Genomic DNA, 21,006 nt, shown 5'->3' with positions numbered 1-21,006 from the left:
GGCACCTCTAATCTAGACTGTTCTGCTCTGCTCTGCCCTCTAGGTCTTGCCTGCTGATCCAGTTTCCAGTTATGCTTCTTTTGCTCCCTAGAGGATACCTGGGCTTTAAAAAAAAAAAAAAAGCGGGGGGGGGGTGGGGAAGAAAACCCACTGACCATTCAAATCTGTGCATCCACAGACACACGATGTCCTACTCTCTAGCCCCCTCCTACAGCAGATTCTATAGCTCCACTGTTCAGTTAGCTAAATCAATCCCACTTGAAGTAAATCACTTTCGCAGAGCTGTGAATGCAAACCCTGTCAAACGTTCACTCCAAGAGAAGAAAAAAACCATAACAAAACAGGCAACCAGGTAATGTGCTGAAAATAGGTAGCATTTGTCTCGTATGCATAATATTAATCCCAGCAGCTGTAAGATCCAACTCTGCTCATTTGTGGTTGATGACCCTTTTTGGCATAATTGCAGTCATTGGATCTATTTGAAGCAACTATATCCATGTGGAATAGAGAGCATTTAAACTGAATTTGTAAATCTAATATAAACAATGGGTGTGAAAGTCTGAGGAAAAATCTGCTTAGCATTTTGGTAAGGCAGAATGAGATGGGAAATATTAATTCAGAATACTAGTGCACAAATAAAGCAGCTGATGTTAAACTTCCCATGGGTTATTGTGGCACTTTTGAAAAGAAAATAATACAAAATAAGCTACTAAAACTGTTTCAGTATACTGTGCTATAGACTATGGAACTGGAGTTGTAACACGGTAAAGACTGGAAGTATATAATTACAGATGAGTATAGTCTAAATCTATCATGTTTCAGAAAACACAGCTGAGCAACAATATTATGAAAATAGAGGTCAGAACACTGGCTTTACAGTAGCATAGGAATGCAGCTCTTCTTTCTTTTCTCTCTAAAAAGATCATAATATGTTGCAGTATTAACTCTTCTGCACACGGTGAATTGGATCATTAAGCTGTTACATGTTTAATGCAATATATGGTGTATCTTTGATAATATTTGTGTGTCCAACAATCACACTTTTTTACTTCCTGCCATTAATTTGAAACATACAAATCCAAAAACTGTTCCAGTTGCTGACTGACCGAATCTTTTGTGGAATGACTGGTCTTTTAAACTTAACCTAAGATTCTTATGTTGCTTGCCTAGGGCGTTTCACTATTCAGAATGTTGGTCCCCAGCACGATGGTGACAATTCCAAAGTGAAGGTTAAAGTACGTGTCAATATCCATGGCATCTTCAGTGTGGCTAACGCATCTATAATAGAGAAGCAAAGCATAGAAGGGGAACCCAATGATGTACCCATGGACACAGAATCAACATGTAAGAATCAACGCAAAGAAGACGAATTGGTATGTAAAACTGCAAAATTTTGATCCTGAGAATTTAAATTGTAAACATCTGGCTTTACTGATAACATCCCTATATAATACTTTGCTGCCAACTCACAGTAGTTTCCGCTTCAGCTTTCTTACCTGAGCAGCTTTTCCCCTTATGGGTATGCCACCCTGCATGACAACTCAAAGAGAAAAGGAGGATTGTTATGATACTAGATATATTTTGGTATCATGGTGCCATTATGAAATGGTGGACAGTAGGGCTGTGTGAAGCTTTGGTCCCTGATTCGATTCGATGGAGATTTGGTGGCTGAATCTGAATCGAATCAAGACACTCTTTAATCTCCCCAAATCGAATTGGAACCCTCCAAATCAATTTGGAAAGATTCGAAGATTCGGATGTAGAGACAGCTTTAAATGTTTTTTCTACATACTTCTAGGTAGCAGGAGCTCATGGAGTGTCCCACAGAAATACAGGGTGCTCCCCAGTGCGCTTGGCAGCAGACCCAGAAGTGGACCAGAAGCACTTCCGATCCACTTCCAGGTACACCGGGGAGTGTGCAAGAGGGCCCCCCCCATGCTCCCCTGACTCAGCGACTGGTGTCTCCTGGGCCTGAGGGAGGGGCACCCAGGGTCCCCCTGCGGCTGATTGCCGAGGCGCGGGGGGGCCTCCAGCACGCTCCCCAGCAGACCCAGCAGTGAATCAGAAGTACTTCCAGTCCACTTTCGGTTTTGCTGCTGAGCACGTGGAGGGTCCCCCTGCGCTCCTGTGGGTTGCTTCACGCGCCTCAGCATCACAGCGATCATGAGCAGCGCTGGCACCTCAAGGTATGTAGAAAACATTTTTAAAGCTGTGTCTGTGTCCAAATCACTGATTCTCCAAATCAGCTTTAAATCTTCAGATTAGGATTTGGCCGAATTGAATCGGTGACAGTGATCTGAACCAACTAATAGAATCACTCTCCCTGATTTGAGCCGAATCCGAATCGTATAGGGCCTGCTTCACAACCCCTAGTAGACAGGCGTAACTCCTTACTTCTGCTATGGTTACTTGGAGAAGGTGTCCCACAAACTATTTGCGTTATCTTGAAACAACTCAGATTTCATTGTTTACCTTTTTGTTTTTGGCGATCTACAGTCAGCCTTTGCAAATGTATCTTTTGATCCAGTGGTTCTCAGCCTTTTTTAGGCTTAGGGCATTTCTTGATAGACTTGAGGTATCCTGTGGAATGCCAGCTCTTAGTTTTCACTTGTTTTTTTGACTACACAAAAATTAAAAGCAATTCTTCTGTTGCAAAGAATTCAGTAAGACCACAACAGGGCAATATGTTTTTAACAATGTGGATTCTCTGGGTTTATCATGTAGATCTGTTACCCTTGACAGGATCTGCTGGGGCACCCTGGCTGAGAATCACTGATCTATTCCCAAAAAGAGTCCCCAGTGGATGCTAGGAAGCATACAATAGAGAGTGTTTATACTTCTTTCTGTATTACCTTAGACTAATTCTCGCTTTTACTGCCTTAAATCCCTATGAGTTTTCTACTGATATAATTAACTAATGGGAAAATAAAACACCTTATTTGCTGACTTCATTTAATCCTCCCTGGAACTTTAGTTTTTCACAACATATCACTATGACCTTCTTCATATTTCTTTACCCTTACTTTTGAATTTATTGGAGTTTAAATTGTACAGGATAAGGTTCTAACTAGTTTAGAAGGGACTTCCTAACCTAAACAGTTTTGATTTCTTCCACAGTATCCTCTTCCTCTTCGCTTTTGGATTATTGGGTTCTGCTTCCAATTAGATATCAGGCCACTGGTGACTACTCTTCAAGATGATGATCTAAGTGGCTACATAACCACCTTAACGTATTTAAAGGAGAAGGTTGTTAATTCAAAACAAATGGGACCAAAAATGCTGAATTCAAAATACATGAGTTTTAAAATGATTTAGGGGCCCTTTTTTGTCTTGTTAGGGCAATCTAAGTGCTAAACTGTCCTGTCAAACCACCCCCAGTTGGGATTGGGAGTAGCTTGTTGCAGTTGGGGGTTGATGGCATTGGCTAGTGCGATGAGTCAACCCCAGATCCTGCTAAACTGGCCCTGATCCAGGGCAGTTTGACAGGACCAAGGATGGTGGGTCTGCAGTGGACTTTGACAGGATCAGGGTTGTGGTTGATTGGCAAGACATTCTGGCACTTGGCTGGATCTAACAAGAGGAAAAAGGCCCCGTAGATCATTGCTGTGGCTCTGCATTAGGAACTCTTTGTGCTACATACCATGAAATCTGCTTGCTTAGTCACTGGGATAATGCCTCACTTTGTTATTATCATTTAGTAAGGTCTGCAAGTGGGTGAACTAAGTCTGTGATGTTAATTTGTATATGCACATTATTATGGATATGTGTATTTCAAAGTTGGTATTTTTTGGTCTTGTGTTTTTGAATTAACAAGGTTCTCCTGATCCAGGGAATCGAAAAAGGCGTTGCATTTCAAAGTAGCCATATTACAAATTGTCCATATCGTAAAGCAATACAAAAAAAAGTGTCCTGTTAGCTGGGGAGTGACAATAACTTTGAAGTATCCAATAATTTAAACTATTCATGATCAAACTAAGGAGGCTTTCCTGTATATCTAGACCAGTGGTTCTCAAACTTCTTAGACCCAAGGCACCCCTCAGAAAATGCTAACTTTTACTTTCAATCTTTTCTTTTGACTATAGAAAAATAGATCAGTTATTCTGTTGAAGAGAACCCAGAAAAACTGCAACAGGTCAACATGTTTTTGACACTGGATGCCTATTTGAAATCTCTGAGTTGATATTTTTTTTAATCACATGTGCATGTTTGCATACATAGTGCAAATATTATGTGGCAGCTTGCCACACCTTTAAATGGATATTGCAGCACACTGGTTGGGAAGAGAGAATGTAGATTGTATTTCCTTACACTAATGAGAATATCATGAGAGCATGGCTGATTGTGTTATCACTGAAGTGCTTAGAAACATTCCTTGATGACCTTCTCTATAATATGTCTATGTAGTGAGATCACACTGATTGCTCTGCAATTCCCTGAATCCTCCTTCTTCTTTTCCTTGAAAATGGGTGAGGTTCCTGGCAGCTCAGAAGGGGGAAATATAAATCTCAACCTCCGCAAGTTTTCAGAGAGACAAGCCAGATACTGGTTTAATAGATTCTAAGGTTGGAAGGGACCTCCAGTGGGCCATCTAGTCTGGCCCCCTGCCCCTGGCAGGCAAGAAAAAGGTCATCAAACCTAGGATCATGTGATCCTGCCAGGTGCCTGTCCAGTCTCCTCTTGAAGACCCCCAAGGATAAGGCGAGCACCACCTCCCTTGGAAGCCCATTCCAGATCCTGGTAACCCTGATCATGAAGAACTTTTTTCTAATGTCAAGTCTAAACCTACTCTCCAATAGCTTACGGCCATTGTTCTTTGTTTTTCCAGGGGGTGCCCTGGTAAACAGATCATCGCCTACTTTGTGTTGCTCTCCCCTTATGAATTTGTACACTGCCACAAGGTCCCCTCTCAACCTTCTATTGGAGAGGCTGAAAAGGTTAAGGTCCCTTAGCCTTTCCTCATAGGGCCTTCCCTGCAGGCCTCCAGTCAGACAATTGGCTCTTCTTTGGACCCTCTCCAAATAGACTTAAGTGATGACAAATAATTGTCTATTTCTAAGACTTCACATTTTAAAGTAAGGACTAGGTGAACTAAACATAAGCCTGTTACCCTAGGCTAATTTCCATTTTTTAAATTAAAATAAGAACATTACATTTTCAGCTACACTGCCCCACTCCCAAACTTTCAATAAGATGTCAATAACTTTTTATAATCTTGTCCAAAAACAGCTGTAATGTATTTTAAAAATTTATCAAAATCATTTATGGAATGTAAGACTTATTTTTCATATCATACCATGGGCTTTTACCATGGTGTGACTTTTCATAAGCCTAAAAGTTCCAATAGGGGACTGATAACATTGGAAACTAGTTTTATGAACTTTGGATTAGGCACAAGTCAGTGGAAATCTCTTGCAGTTAGATTTCATATTTGTGATGGTGTATTATATTTGACTGTAGCTCTGACTTCCAAAAAGGATATGTTCCTCCTGTCAGTGTCACTGTTGTGCATCTAGAATGGGACTATCCATACATCACATACTGTATTTAAAATAGACTACATAGCAAGTAGTGTACCTGCTATAACTGTCACAAAGCATATTGAACACCAGTCTGGTAACTACCAATTTCAGAATACTCTCACCTATGAACTTTTGTAGGCTTTTCTGAAATTTAAATAAAGGAGAATGCTATATCAATGCATGGGACTTTCATTATGAGTCTCTTAAGGCTATCCCTTAATGAATTGTTGATTATAGTAGTTTTCTGCAGTTGAAAAATACCTTGCAGCACAGCTTGTTTCAGTGATTAAACTTCTTCTTTTTAGGATAACATGCAGATTGACCAAGAAGAAGGCAATCAAAAAAACCAGGCTGACCAGCAGAGCCAGGCAGATGAAGAAACTGAACAAGTAGGGGCTGAAACAAAGGTTTGTATCAAGGGAAATGGAAGGTGAAGGGCAGTGCACAGGCAAAAACCTATGTAGCCATCACTTCTCCCTGCCCCCCTTTTTTATTGACCACTTACTCTTTCTTATTACACCAGTTACAAAGGCATGCTTAGGGGAAAAAAAACAAAGTAATTGTACCAATTGGGTATAGTTAAAAATACTAATTTTTCAGCTCTTTCCCTGTATCAAAAGTGGTTACTTGTATTAAATCACAGAAACAAGTTTATTTTAATATTACAGTATAGGGACATGCCAGAACAAGTTTTATACTGCTTATTTAAAATATGAGCTGAGTTCCCACAACTACTGCATGATCTTGACAGCTGCAAGCCAGAGAACTGTTAGAATTTTTTTAGAATCCCAGTTGTAGTATTTATCTCATTTTTCATTTAATATTTGTTACTGATACTCTTATTTTCCAGTAGGCATGGTTTTAAATAGATATCAGTGATAAGCTAGTACAAAGCTAATGTAGTAGTCTCTGAACAGTAGAAATATTTGACATACTCATTTAAATATGCTAGATTCTTGGCTATTCATTTTATCAGGTTCCCTTTCTAAATGATATCCACAGATCCAATTATAACAAACTAGACAGCATTTCTATTAAAATAAGTCGTTTTTTCTGCAGACAGCATCAGGAGACAAGCAAGATAATCCAGCACAGACAGCTAAAGCTAAAGCAAAGGTCAAGAGCATTGATTTACCTATACAGGCAAGTCTGTATAGACAACTGGGACAGGATATTATTAATAGCTACATAGAAAATGAGGTAAGTACATTGTACCTTAACTTCACTATTATTAATTGCATTCAGATTTCTGCAGTGAATTCCCCCTGTCCAAAAACAGTTGCATCCATAAACCTGTTTGTTTCTATGAATTAAATTATTTTAGATTTAGGCAACTTTAAAATCACTGTAACCTCACTTATTATTCAAATAAAAATTAACTGCTTAAAAAATTAATCAGTGCCATTACAGATTTGTTTAAAGCTTTTGTGTTTTCAAGGGCCATATATTCTTGCCAATAATTATTCAAAATGGGGAGTACCAGGATGTAAGTAGTGTCTTCCTTCTTCTGTTGTCCATTAATTGACTTCTAGTGGTTATTACATAGCTATGTAAACACCTGAGCCATTTTGCTGAGCATTCCACAGCCATCCTGGGCTCTGGGTAACTGCCACATTGCTCAGGCTGCTTGCAGCAAGTGGCTGGAAAGCTGCAAGCCCTGTTGTAAGTAGCCTGGGCTCTGGCTGGCAGCAGCTACCCTGAGCTCAGGCCAGCTGTAGTTGGAAGGCCACAAACAGCTGCACTGAACTCAGGAGGCCTGGCTGGGCCTGGCCAGGAGACTGCAAACAGCTGTACCAGGCTCTAGTTGTTCTCTGTGGCAGTGGCTGCATGCATGTCTCCAGGTGGAGGCTGGGGTGGGGCCAGGTTTGTGCTGCCTCAGGCCTCTGCCCCACTGTCCACCTGAAGGCAGACATGCACCTGCTGCACCACAGTCCAGCTGGGGCTCTGGAGCCTGGTAAAGCTATTTGCAGTCTCCCAGCTGCAAACAGCTGGCCTGCAGCTACCTAGCCACAGCAGGCTGCAAAAAGCTGCACCAGGCTCCAGACCCCAAGCACTGGCTTCATCCAATGGTAACTTCACGCATGCCTTCGGGTGTAGAGCGGAGAAAGAGCCAGGGCAGCGCAACTCCGGCCCCTCCTCTGCCATCCACTCGGAGACGCACATGCGGCTGCCACCAGCAACAAGAATTGGGCCCCTCACAGCCCCCCGCAGTCTGCCTCTGGCACTCCCAAGTTGAAGTGTGGGTCAGGGTTAGGGATGTGTTTGGAAACAGGTTGCCAACCCCAGTTTTAGAATGTTTTCAAAAAGCTGCAAACTGCAATTAAATTGAAACCGAGTTCATAGGTGCCTATATTTAAAAAAACTAAATAAAATGGTGGGGTGGAGAAATTTTCACAGATGATATTTCCTCCAGTGTAATAAAAACATAATAATTATATTTTAAATATGACAGCTTTACTATGCATAAAACTTAACCTAGCCTTTCTGTCCTTTTAGGGGAAGATGATGATGCAAGATAAGCTAGAAAAAGAAAGAAATGATGCCAAGAATGCTGTTGAAGAATATGTGTATGATTTTAGGGACAAGCTGTGTGGAGTCTTCGAAAAATTCATCACTGAAGAAGTAAGAGCCTAGATGTGCCTTTTTAACTAATTATTTATTGAACACTAGTGCCTGTGGGAGAAGCGGAAGTACTGCTACTTAATGACTGTTTCAGATTAATTTCTTGCATTAGCCTTTAGATCACTGATTTGTTGTCCAATTCAGTAAATTACTTGATCCTCTCTTGACAAATAGAAATAGTCCAGCTAAGAAACATTTTCCAGAGGGCTAAAACTAAGCAGGTATCAGGGCTGTATTATGCTGGAGTCCAAATATTATCAGGCTGAGTGTTTGCTTGTCTTCAGAGACAAAGAACATTCTTTAGTTGTGGGATCATGTTTGCTGAGTATATAGGAGCAATACTTCAGGTTCCCTTGAAGTATTTTAAACTTCACTAATTTCACTAGGCAGCAAATTTATCTTCATTCTGAAACTTCTTCTGGGCTTGGTATGTCTTTCAAGCGTAACTACATGTGGTAAAGACAACATTTTTGCTTTAGTCTAAGGGTGTCAAAGTGGCCACAGGCCAAGTGAGGGATGCACATGCAGCCCTGTTTTGCCTTTCCACCACCAACAGCCACTTTCATGGGGGCCAGGGGCCCTGAATTCTTAAGCAGGCCATGTTCATGGCCCCTAACACCTCTCCTTGATTTCCAGTTGCTCTCTATGCCAGGTGGGAAGGCACTGTGGGCTGAATCTGGCTAGTGATCCAGATGGAATAGCACTGCAGACTAGATTTTGACACATCTGGATTTCCAAGCCATTCCCTTGGAAACAACACTTAAAGTGTTTCTTGACTTAGTGTGGCATTCTTCTGTCCAGTAGCTAATTACACAAGTTGTCTATAACTCCCAGGCCAGCTATTTGGACTAATCTTTTAATATCTGTTGTTTGGTAAAGCCTGTTCCATTTGTTACTTAGTTATGTAACAGCCAACCCCATGAACTCTGTATTGTGCTGTAAAGAAACTCCTTGCTTTTCCTACCAAATAAAAGCCCAAGAATCTAATTTTTGGAGAGAGACATCTGAAACCAAATGTTGCTGGCCTGCTTTCTGTTATAACCATATTGTTGGAAAGCCCGTATTCCACAGTTGAAGGCTGTTAGCTGCATAATTATCTGTAGTCTAAATTCTTGCTGATCTCTTTTAAAATTAAGTATATGTATGCTGTCAAGAGAATTTGATAGTTTTCTTATACACAGAGAATAAGTGATTATTAGAAATGAAAAAATTAGCCTCAGAGTTGCAAAATGAATGTAAGTGTTGCATAAAGCGCATACTTACTGTGCTAGCTCTATAGAGTGGTCTTCTCTGAACTATTCCTCACTTCTTTTTTAGGATTCAAACAGACTGACCTTAATGCTGGAAGATACAGAAAACTGGCTTTATGAAGATGGAGAAGACCAACCAAAACAAGTGTATATGGATAAACTTCATGAGTTAAGAGTAAGATATTTCTTTTTCTAGAATATAATGTAAAAAACAGCTTGATTACTAATGGTGAAACTGTATGTATATTAACTATAGCAGACTTGCTAACACTATTAGTGACTGAAAAGTCTTGTTGAGATCTTGAACTAGATGCTCATATTTGCATCTGAATGGCTCCTATACAGTCATGCAGAATGGACAAGACTAAAATGTGGAGTCTAGATTTAGCAGCTGTCTAATGCTAGTTGTAGCTGTATTTAAAAACTGTTTTGTTCCTTGATTGTCAGGTCACTTGTAACAGTAAATTGGGGCAAGGATTTTGCCACAGGAATACTGCTGTCTATGAATTATTGGATGGAATGTACATTTTAAAAGGTTTTCTCAAAAACGAAGATTTCATTATTTTTGTTTGAATTGATAATGCCTTGTTTTCAGATGTCAGCCTTTAATTATGAAAGAGTAAAAGGCCATAATTGAAATCTTCATTAATGGTGCCAGTGGGGGTAGAAACCTCTATATTTCTAACACTGAGCAAGTTGTGTAACTTTCATAAAAATGAAACTTTCAGTACTTAACTCTTAAGTCTTACAGGCAGATAGTGAATTCTGAGAAATGCCCACGGCATTGAGTTTCTGTTGCATTCACTAGGAAACCAGATAGAAGTGTTGTGTGACTGTTATGTCTCAAAACTGGAAAAATCAAGACCTTTTAATGTAACTTTTTTACAGGATGTGTGTTTTTAAAAAAAGAAAAGAGAGAATCTGTAAAGATTTGGCTTTACAGCTGCTGGTCTCAAACCAAGGTCTTGCAGAAATAGCTACTTGAAATAAGCTAAAAATCATATCAGGTGCCCCCTGAGGAAGTTTGACAAGATTTTTGTGTCTGTCTACCTGTTGAGCAAATGGTTTTGTTGGAGATGGCCTGGATAAATACCTTGTAGCAAGGGTGAATGTATTTAAGATGCCATCTTGCACTGAGTAAGTGACAAATAGGGGAAACATCTTAATTCATCATAGGCTTCAGAGTTTTTCAGAACTTAGTTTTCCGCAATTTTTGAAGAAGGTGTAGGGCAGGGTGGCACCGTCGAAATCAAGTGGTTCAGAGACATGAGCTTCTGTAGGCAACAAACATTTTGTTAGATGCTAGCAGATGATGAAGTGGGTTATTGCCTATGAAAGCTCATGTCTCTGAATGAGTTAGGGCAGGGTGGCACCTTAGACTACTTCTAGTCTGAATTCAGAGTAACACAGCTAACCACCTCCCCAGTTTGTGAAGTATTTGTGTAAGATCTTTTTGTTTTACAGAAATTTGGTCAGCCTATTCAAGAAAGGTACATGGAACATGAAGAGAGACCAAAAGCTTTAAATGATTTGGGAAAGAAGATCCAACTTCTTATGAAAGCAGTAGAGGCATTCAGAAATAAGGTAGAAAACCCCTATTTGCAAGATGGAATACCCTTTCAATGCTCTTGACTAAGTTAAGCTGTAAAATGTCCAATGGCCGTTAAGTCCTTTGAAAATGGCACTTGAGTTGATCATACAAGTGCCTCTAAAAATACTGCTCTTTAGCCTTATAAAAAGTTTTTCCTTGTGTAATAAATAACATTTTGTTTTGTTTAATATAGTCTTATACCATTTTGAATTAAAATAAGTGCATTATTCCAGGAAGCCAGGCTTTGTAACCACTTCTATGAAATCTCATTTGATTTTTTTCCTCACAAAGATCAGAGCTGGCTTAAGCTAATACAGACTAGTTGGCCCTTCCCAATCATAAAGAAATCAAATTTATATCCTGTATATGTGTGTACCTTAACAACTGCTCGCCCTTGATTTATCACGCAAACTATGGCAGTGTTGTCTGTTGCAGATGGAATTCTTATGTGGGTTAGTACCATTAATTCGCTGTGCTGTTTCTTTTCTAAAAAAATGTTTTTCTTCAGGATGAAAAATATGATCACTTGGATCCTGCAGAGATTGAAAAAGTTGAAAAATGCATCAGTGATGCTATGAGTTGGTTGAACACCAAGATGAATGCTCAAAACAAACTAGGTCCAACTCAGGACCCAGTTGTAAAAGTTGCAGAAATACTAGGAAAATCAAAGGTAAAGACGCATAACAATATATACAAAATCCTTAATATAACCTGGAAACAAATATTTATGTCAGTCACGTTCTGAAGAGAATACAGACCTGGGCTGAAGCCTAACAAGGTGGGGATAGGTAACCTAGCTATTTCTTTCATGCAGCTAGCAAACCGTTTTCCTTGTGTTAGTGTAAAATCTGCAGGAATTTTTCATTTCAATTCCTTCATTGGAAAGACGTAATAGGGGAAATTGTATGTGTTCACATGCATATTCTTTTTATGATGTTCTATTAAATATTTCTGAATTGCCTTCATTGTTACAAATCTTAAATTACTGTAGTCATTTCACTGAGTCATCTGTTCTAGAAAGCTGATGGCTAGACGAAATGAAATCAGTCCAGAGTGTTTCAGCAAATGAAAATTGGGCAATAAACTTGCATTGCAAAAGCTTCAAGTAGAATAAGACACTGCAAAAGTGAAAAGAAATTCTATCTGAAGCCTCTCGTAGAAGAATGCTGAAATGTCTCTAGCAAGACTAAATTTGAACCAAGGAGTTCAAGTTTAGTCCGTTTCTCTACCAAGGCAGATTACTAATTTTTATTTTCTTAATTTTTGTAAAATTAGGAATTGGATAGTTTCTGTAACCCTATTGTATACAAACCCAAACCGAAGGTGGAGCCTCCTTCTGAAGGCCAAGCAAAAGCTAATGGTGAACACAATGGACCAGTGAACGGGCAGAGTGGTGCTGAAACAAAACCGGATCCAGCAAAGGACAGTTTTCAGCAGACCAAACCATCTGGGGAAATGGAAGTGGACTAAATTTTACATTTCTCTTTCACTTAATTAAAATAGTGCAAGTAACCAGAGGGTCCATTCTTCTTTTGTTTGTTACACCTTACAGATGCTCAGTTATTCTTAGCCAATTTTCTGTCATTTGCTCTTGCAGTAGTTTTGAAAGTGTTTTATATTGATTACACCTCCAGTGTTCATTTCCATTGATGCTGCTTATGTGGGGCTTTAGCTGAATGTAGATTGTATGTCAGTTTAAGCTTTCCCAATATATTTTATATCAAACGTACAGAATTGATATATATGGCAACGATCTACCTTATTTAAAGCTTTTATTGTGGATAAACCTCAGCTCCTTTATTCAGGAAAGGACACTGTATTGCACTATTGATGCTGAAGTGTAGATCTAATTGCATCTTTATTTTGGAAAAATATTGGAATTGAAGTGGCATAAACATTGTCACTTAAAGCACTGACCTTTTTCTAGTTATTGTACTGTTATAATTTAAATATTAAATTAGAGTTTAGCTGGCATACTAGTCCGTCTTGTTGATGTACCATGAGAACTGTTCAGTCTTTCTATAAACGGAGCATATAAAATTAGAAAAGATTTCTTAATTTTTAGAGTCTTGTCACGAACATAATTTTAGTTGTAATCAATACTAGTCAAATGGCTTTGCCATTTGCTAAAATTCAAACTAATGGTTTCTTCACACTTGTCTTGTACATAACCTACCTGTTCTCTTGATAAACTGCTGTAAAAGTTACTGTAGTATGAGAAGGTAAAGTTTTTGAGGACTGTTTAGATGGGTCTCGCTTCCAAACGTCCCTTTATTGCACATTCCTCCTGATTTTACTGGCTTGTTTCATACTGAATGAAACCTAAACTTGTTTCTTATCAACCAGCACATCTCTCACATTTACAGCAGAGAAATAATGAAAATAGAATATGGGAACAAACTGGCCTTCAGCTTACTTAATACTGAGGTCAGGTTTAAAGTTTATGGTTTGGGGTTTGAAACCTTTTTAAACAGGCAAAGACACCACACAAACGGTACAAGTGCTGTAGCTTCTGGCATATCCTATCAGCTGCAGAAGTAATGAGGTAACATGACATGCTACAAAATACCTGTTTGACATAAAACCAAGGTATGTAAATGTATATAACTAGTAAAACTACACCCTTGTCATATACTAGTAAAAGGCAAATGTGAGAGGATGACTATTTAAAAAAAAAAAAAAAAAAAAAGCAAACAATATGGAATCAAACAAAACACTTGTAATAATGAGAGAAACCATGCCTGTTAAATTAGGGCAATCAATTCTTTAGCTTTGAAAGTTTGTTCTGTAGACTTTTACCTGTTTAGTAAATAGATCTCTTACATTAAATTCCTAACTTAGTTTCAAAAGTATTGTAATTGAAAATGAAATAGGAGTAATATATTTTGTATCAACACTTGAATCCATCCCCTTAAATTGTTAAAAGTTCCAGCCATAACTTGGGTCCAGTTTGTGACGTTACTACATAGTCACTGCCATTTGTGGTAGTTAAATATTCATGGAACCTGAGGTTTATGTAGCACTTCCTAAACCAATACCAGTAGAAGGAGTTTTCCATAAGGAGCATTAAATTCTCCTGACTTCCAAATCCTTGCTGTCCCAGTACTGAGCTGCCTTTACACAGAGAGGTTGTTCCATTAATGACTAATGTTCATTCCATTAATGACTAAGATCAGACACGTGTTACTTTGACCCAACTCTTTGCCACCTCATCCCATTGTTTTATCCTGAATTCCAAACGTAAGTTATGGCACTTTTTATTCTGCAGGTTGTTGTGGATTGGATACTGGCAAAAATGTAAATGAATGTCATGTCCTGGCTGCAGTTTTAATTTCCTAGTTCTTACATTCCTTGGGATAATGAATTATGCACATCAAGATTTGCTATACTATGTAACTGATTGTAATTCTCTTTCAGGGGGACTAAAAATCCTATAAATATTGACTCTGCTCAGAATAAATGTTGAACAGAGCAAAAGAACAATCTCCAAGCTAAAAATATTAATGTGCATGCCATCTGCTAAATTTGGAGATGTAATAAATGTTGATATAATACAAAAAGCTGAAAATTTATTATATAGCTTGCATTTCAGAGATGTACACATCTTGTTTGCTAAAAAAAGGTAATACTAAGAAAACTGAATCATGTAAATATTTTATGAAGGGTAATTGACCCAGACTTAGAAGTGGAACCCCATCATTAAAGGGGGATGGTAATAGATTTTGTTAACTGTCTTGGACTTTGTTCATGTAGCTTTAAACAGCAAAATATTTTCCCCAATCATTTTGCTGAGGAGAGAATTTTATATAGTAGAAAATAAAGTCTAGTTCTTGTTATGAAAGAGCTACCATCCTTCTTGCTTTCAAGATGGCAAATGTTTGACTGCATAGACACTCCAGTCCTGTACTTAAAAAAAAAAAATCCAGCATGGTCTTAATACAATAGTGGTGACAACAGTTGGTGCATTCCAAATTGCTGGTGAGAAAGTGTTCATAAATCATGAACTGGTTATTGCTATTAACATTTATTATCTGATATATCACTACATTTTAATTTTGATTATAGTAATAAAATTAATCAAGGAAATAAATTCACTTAAAAAATGCCTACTAAGAGTAGTACTGGGTGGTTTCTGCCTTAGCCATAAATATTTGATAAAATACTGAATGTTATAGCATTAAAATTTGGAGACAGATTTTATGCAAAAAAAAAGGCTGAATTATCTAAGGACAATTAAACATGTGAAGTGTTGCATTCAAAACTTAGACATTTTCCAAATTCAGTGATAGGCAGAATGTTCAAATAATTTTTCTTGTCAGTTTAATGTAAAAGTCTGTCCCCTGGTGTCTGTCAATGCTGATAAAACTTCTAAACCAATTCTGCGAGTATAGATTTAATTTTTGCCAGTAAAATCATTATTCCCTTGGATACTGATAGTGTTTAACTAACGTTGCTGTGACTAGTCTTAAAGCAAAAATCTTTCTTTCTGGATTTCTTTGTACTTGTACTCTTGTCATAGACAATGTGGTATATCATTAGGGTGGTGCATTTTTCTGAACAAACAGTTACGTTTGTTAATTTATAGTCTAATATTTAAGACACAAATGCAGAAGTGTGATGACCACCTTGTATTTTTTTTGTTTTTCCAGGTATGTATCTGATCTCCTCCTTAAAAAATTTGAGTGCTTTCATTTGAGGGAAGAGGCAGTTGTAGCTACCTATGAATGGTATGATTTTTCTAGATTCAGTGAAAGCTATCTTTCATTGTTGGGGCCTTCAGTGGTCAAGGTCTTGGTTAAAGAGCTTTGGGTATTAAGTTAGGTATATACAATAATAACTTAGTTTTCTTTTATTGCTGTTTTATTGTAGCCAACTATGAACAGCAGAAACTATAATATTCTGGGAGGCAGAATTCCTGGTCCTGTATTGAACTGATCAAAGAAATCAGAAGCTTTGTTGTAAAATTTATTATGGAGTTACTGACATAGTTACTTAATTGATTATTTTAATTTTGAATTATTTCTTTACCAAATTTCATATTGCATCAGATTTTGAAGGTACTCTGCACTGATAAGATCTTTAAAAAAAAATTTTTAACTCTTACGTAAAAGAATTTCATGCTTACTGAATCTGTTTTGCAGACTACTTTTTATAGAAATATTTATAAATAAATGGATTCAGAACTAACTCTTTAAAATCAATTTTTAACTCAATTAAGCTGGCAAAGCTAATCAGAAGGTAGCTGAATACACTACCCTTCTCATTTTTTTTTCTTTGTAAACTGAATTTGGCACCCACCAGTCACAAGGGACTAACAAGAATTAAAGAGCCCTTCTTCTTCTCCCCTTTACATATCCTCTTAAATGGCAACAAATATTGTCCTTCAATGTAGACTTGTAAATTACAGCAGGAAACTAGGGCCCAGATCCTTCAAAGGGTATTGGATTACCATCTTCCACATAAATTTAGGAATTGAGTTGCCTGGTCTGAGTCTAAGTGTTCTCTAGACACCCAAATATGCTGCTGCTATTTGTGACACCAGATTTGAAGCTTAGTTGCAGATATTTGTGGCTTGCTAAATCCTTGGGTACCACTGCTACAGGTTAGTGCAAAGAATGGGTTTTGCTAGGTTCACTAAAAAGTGGGCGTTGCTAAATCTGGATCTTAGCTTTCTTGCTGTGGCCATTTACATTGCTCTTGCAGACCATTGGGTTAAACCATTAATCTTAGTTCTCAGTTTCATGAGTTTTTTACTGCAAGCTCTTTTTCCTAATAGTGCTCTTTTTTCCACCTATTTGTTATACTTGATATCCTCTATTTGAATTTATGAATCTAGCTCAAATATTGCATATTATTGCAATATTGCACTCCCTCTTTTCCTACTGTATAGAAATCATGTGAACAATGTCCTCTTCTCTTGGATTGGAAAAAATGCCTGGTCTGCCTTGAGACCCATTTTCTCTCTTTCCCCACCCCCTCCATTCCCTGTACAAAAGTATTCCTTCATTTATATTCACAAACCTCTTTCCAACCCTATTATGGGTGCCATGAATTTACAGTTTTACAAATCTTGAATTTGTGCACTGCCCTGCCTCCATTTCTTTCACAGATTACTCAGCCTTAACTGTAATTGTCTAAAAGGGGTTAGGGTTTATGAAAGGCAGTTTGTTGATTGTTTTGGAGAACCAGCATCTTCCATTGGGTTGCTGCTTAATTTCATTTGCAGCAACAGACAATGGTCAGGGTTGCTGTAATGCTTGTTCTTCATCAGGGCTTCTTCTAGATGGCCTCCAAAAAATGCCACTAATGAATCGATCCTTTACCTGAATTTCTACAAACACTTCAGAGGAAATAAGTTGATTTTTTTTAAATTTTCCACTACTTGAAGCTTTCCTTTATTATCTTTGTCCACACATTGTTACTGCCTTTTTCCTTTGACAATAAGTTCTACTTCATTCCTCTGTAAACTTTGACTTGTGTTTGAGCATGATAGACTCCTGTTCACAGTCTTTATTCTGTGCTTTGTTCTGCTTGTGAGACTTAAGGGAATTCTCTACTTTAAATGGCTGTCAATCCACTCTTAAAGAAGTAATCTGTTTTAGTTACAGACTGAAGGCAATATCTGGCAGTTGCTAATGGAAGCTTCTTTCTATGCTGCTCCACAGCCTTAATGTGGCTCAAACCAAGCCAGAGGAATTTTGCTACTACTATTCTGGTTCCTTTCTGAAAGAGTGTTATGCTTCAAAATTGAAAATGGAAAAACCTTTACAGAATATGAGAATATTAAACCCTGTTATAAATAGTGGAAATATGTTGAATATTAAGAACTTTAAAATTAAGTTATCTTCAATGCCTTTCCAAAATAAATTTCTTCCTTTAGGCTCATGAGGCAATGACTTAAAGCAACTGAGTTAGAAGAATATTTGATGTTTTTTTACCGAGCAATTAAACAACGCAAACCTTCCTCTTACTTTGTGTCTAATCATCTTTAGTTTCAAGTAAAATAACAAATTAGGATAACTTCTGATGATTAAATAGGAATTAGACTGCCTCATGAGTCACTTATTCTAAAGCTTGAGTTTTTTGTTTAAAGTCAGTTTTACCCAATGTAAACTAGAAATATTTTTTTTTTCTCTTGCTTTAGTTTGGTTTTGGGTTTATCAAGCATAAAATGGTGTTATGCAGGATTCATTGCAAAGAATGCATTTTTTTAATTCAGAATTCAGTTTGACCTAAGTACATCAGCTATCCACATTTAAGAGCTCAAAAGGTGTAATTAAGTGTGGTTTATTACAAGGTGATAGTCATTGAATGTTGCATATTTGGAATGCTGGTTTTGTTTACATATTTTAAACATATCTCAATGGGACAGGGAATGTGTTTAAACTTGAAGACTTACAGCAGTGTTAAAGTATGCAAAATGTTTATGTATGTATGTAAATGGCATTCTTAGTGACAGATCATGTGCAGATTGACAATACTTTAGTTTATTTTTGAATGGCAATGCAGATTGCCAACGGCAATGGTTGTGTATAATTATAATAAATCTATATATAAATATGCTACTTGAACCATAAATCATTACCACTTGACTTCATTTTTATATAGTGACCTTTTTAATTAGGTCATTCTTCAGTTTTTCTTCTTATTGTTTAACACTTGTCCTTCCCAGGATTAATGTTGGCAAAATAGTTAAGACTTGTTTGCGATCAACTTCATGGAACTTCTACAGGTGAAAACATGGTGGAAAGTAAAGTAGGATACTAACCTTTGTTTACTTATTATGTAATTTAGTACAAAATAATAGTGCTTACCTGGGCTACTTAAATGCAGGCTTTAAAAATACATTGGAAAAAATGCAGCTAATCTTATCTAAGACTGTACTAAGAGAGGTTTCATTTTCAGTCCATCTGCTGTTCATTACAGTATGGGGAAATCACTGGATATAAACAGCTTGATTTTTTTTTTTTTCTTCCCCTTCTTACATGCCTTTCTAGTGCAGTGGTGAGCAGCAGCAGGTTACCTGCACTGGCAGTAATATATCTAGGACCAGTAGCAGGAAGAAAGTAACTCATTTTGCTCTTTGGTGCGCTTGAAAGGTGACTCTTTTTTTTTTTTTTCTTTCTTCCCACTGAGTACTTCATAGGGCAGGGCCCTACAGTGGTTGAATAGCAAAGTGAGGTAGGGTAGCTCTCGGGTGCCGCAAGGAGACTCCCAAAGGCCACAAATACATGAAGTCTGCTACTGCAAATTGGATGTCTTCTGTATTTCACAATAATTAGCTTAGCTAAAGTTAATTTTGTGGAAGATTTACTGGTGCTGACTGAAAATATTTGAGACAAACTGAAGATGTGAGACACCCACTGTATGACCATCCCACAGCATACAAATGGCTGAAGTCATTCAGGAGCTTCCTTACCAGCACCAAATTTCTTGATCCCACATCAAGAAGACACTATTACAGATGTGGAACGAGAGGCTGGAAAAAAAAAATCTGACAGATTGGGGAATGAATATTCCAGTGGCTGAGTTCTTACCACCAGGGGCTGACAAACCATGGCAAAGATGGTCTCAACCACTTGCGCACCAGACTTGGATGCTTCAAGGAACTAATGAAGGAGTGGGGCTATGCCACTGGTTCAACCACCTGTGACTGCAGAACAGAGCCTCGGACTATGCGATACCTGCTGCAATGCCTGCTGCTTGAAGTCGCGTGTACAATGAAAGATCTCGCAAAGTACAATAAACCACCGCAAACGTGTAACAAAATGAACAAATGTGTAGAGACACAAAAAGAAGACAAAGTATTTTTGCATTGTGCAGTGATGCTTTGAGAAGACCAGGATGGTTGATCCTTACATGTTTTGTCTTTTTGTTATAAGGAACATGCAAACTTCTATACTGAAAGTTGGGGTGCTAATTTTTGTACATTTTGAGTCATACTGTGTCATTGACACCCATCTTTCTCTAAAGATGTGATTTTTACTTACCTGAATCATGGGTAATGTTTGTGGAATTAAAGGCTAAATTTAAGGTGGTGCCTCTTTAATTGCCTGCAATATTTTCCACAATCATTATAATTTGGTTCTTGCATTTTAAACTAATTTACAGTGCTTTATTGTCATTTTTAGGTTAGGAAGCAGCTGGCAAGAGAACCTTCCAACTGTAACTAGTATTTACTGACATTAAAATGGTTTGAGGTGCCATGTAACAGTTATGTTGGCTAGTTGGCTGTTTTTATAAGAACTAAGAACTGCATGGACATGGGATTAACCTGAATCAAGGCAAGTAATTGATAGCAGTTGACATCTTGTAGCTGCTACCAGTGGACCAAAGTAGCCAGTCTGCATTGATTAGAATCATAGGGTGTCTTTACATGTGCTCCGGGGTGGAGGGGGAAGGTACTTTAATTGGAGTAGCTCTGAGAGCTGCCCTAACTTAAAGCACCTGTAGCATCATGTGTATTTAGTGCCCCAAGCTTCAAAATGGTGGTGGAGGCACTTTAACTTTTGCTTGTTCTGAACAAATGCTGGAAGGCAGCTAGGAACTGGAGCCAGAGCCCCGTGCACTGGGGCAGCCTAGCTGAAGCTTCCTCTTGGCCTGGAGTAATTCAGTAGGAACAAGAAGAGCCGCTGCTGGAGGCAAGGGGAGCAAAGCAGCACTACAGCCGTACTGGGAGCAGCCCTGCAGGAAGCTGTGCACACTGGCTGTGGTTGGGCTGGCAGGTGCAGGCCAGAGCATAGTGCAGTCTGCTCTGCACGGGAGTGGCCAGGGCTCAACCCCATGCAGCGCACTGTGAGGACAGCCATGGGCAAGCTCTGCTGTATGTGCCCCATGCCCCTTCCTCCCTCCCCTCACCCCTGACTGGTACCCAGGCAGCTTCCCTCCCCCACAGCAACACACACATGTATGCGTGCATACCCTCTGCCCTACAGGCCCCCACGGGGCAGGGTCTGCCCCATAACCCCACCCTGTGATCCTGACCTCAGCTGCCTGTCTCAATCTTGAGTACCACTCCCTCCCC

The 21,006-nt window shown here is 38.4% G+C and overlaps 1 protein-coding gene across 1 annotated transcript in view; it reads left to right on the top strand.

Moving 5' to 3' along the window:
* Positions 1-18,560, top strand: part of HSPA4L (heat shock protein family A (Hsp70) member 4 like) — a 44,774-nt gene extending 26,214 nt beyond the window's left edge. The window contains exons 12-19 of the mRNA XM_006263426.4: positions 1,171-1,373; positions 5,825-5,926; positions 6,579-6,719; positions 8,016-8,141; positions 9,459-9,566; positions 10,856-10,975; positions 11,491-11,652; positions 12,258-18,560. Of these exons, the coding sequence (XP_006263488.1) occupies positions 1,171-1,373; positions 5,825-5,926; positions 6,579-6,719; positions 8,016-8,141; positions 9,459-9,566; positions 10,856-10,975; positions 11,491-11,652; positions 12,258-12,452 (1,157 nt within the window). The 3' untranslated portion in view covers positions 12,453-18,560. The remainder of the gene's footprint in view (positions 1-1,170; positions 1,374-5,824; positions 5,927-6,578; positions 6,720-8,015; positions 8,142-9,458; positions 9,567-10,855; positions 10,976-11,490; positions 11,653-12,257) is intronic.
* The last annotated feature ends 2,446 nt before the right edge of the window (positions 18,561-21,006 follow it).

The sequence above is a fragment of the Alligator mississippiensis genome, chromosome 2 (genome assembly GCF_030867095.1).
Source record: "Alligator mississippiensis isolate rAllMis1 chromosome 2, rAllMis1, whole genome shotgun sequence".
Lineage (NCBI taxonomy): Eukaryota > Metazoa > Chordata > Crocodylia > Alligatoridae > Alligator > Alligator mississippiensis.
This window is presented reverse-complemented; position numbering and strand designations above follow the sequence as displayed.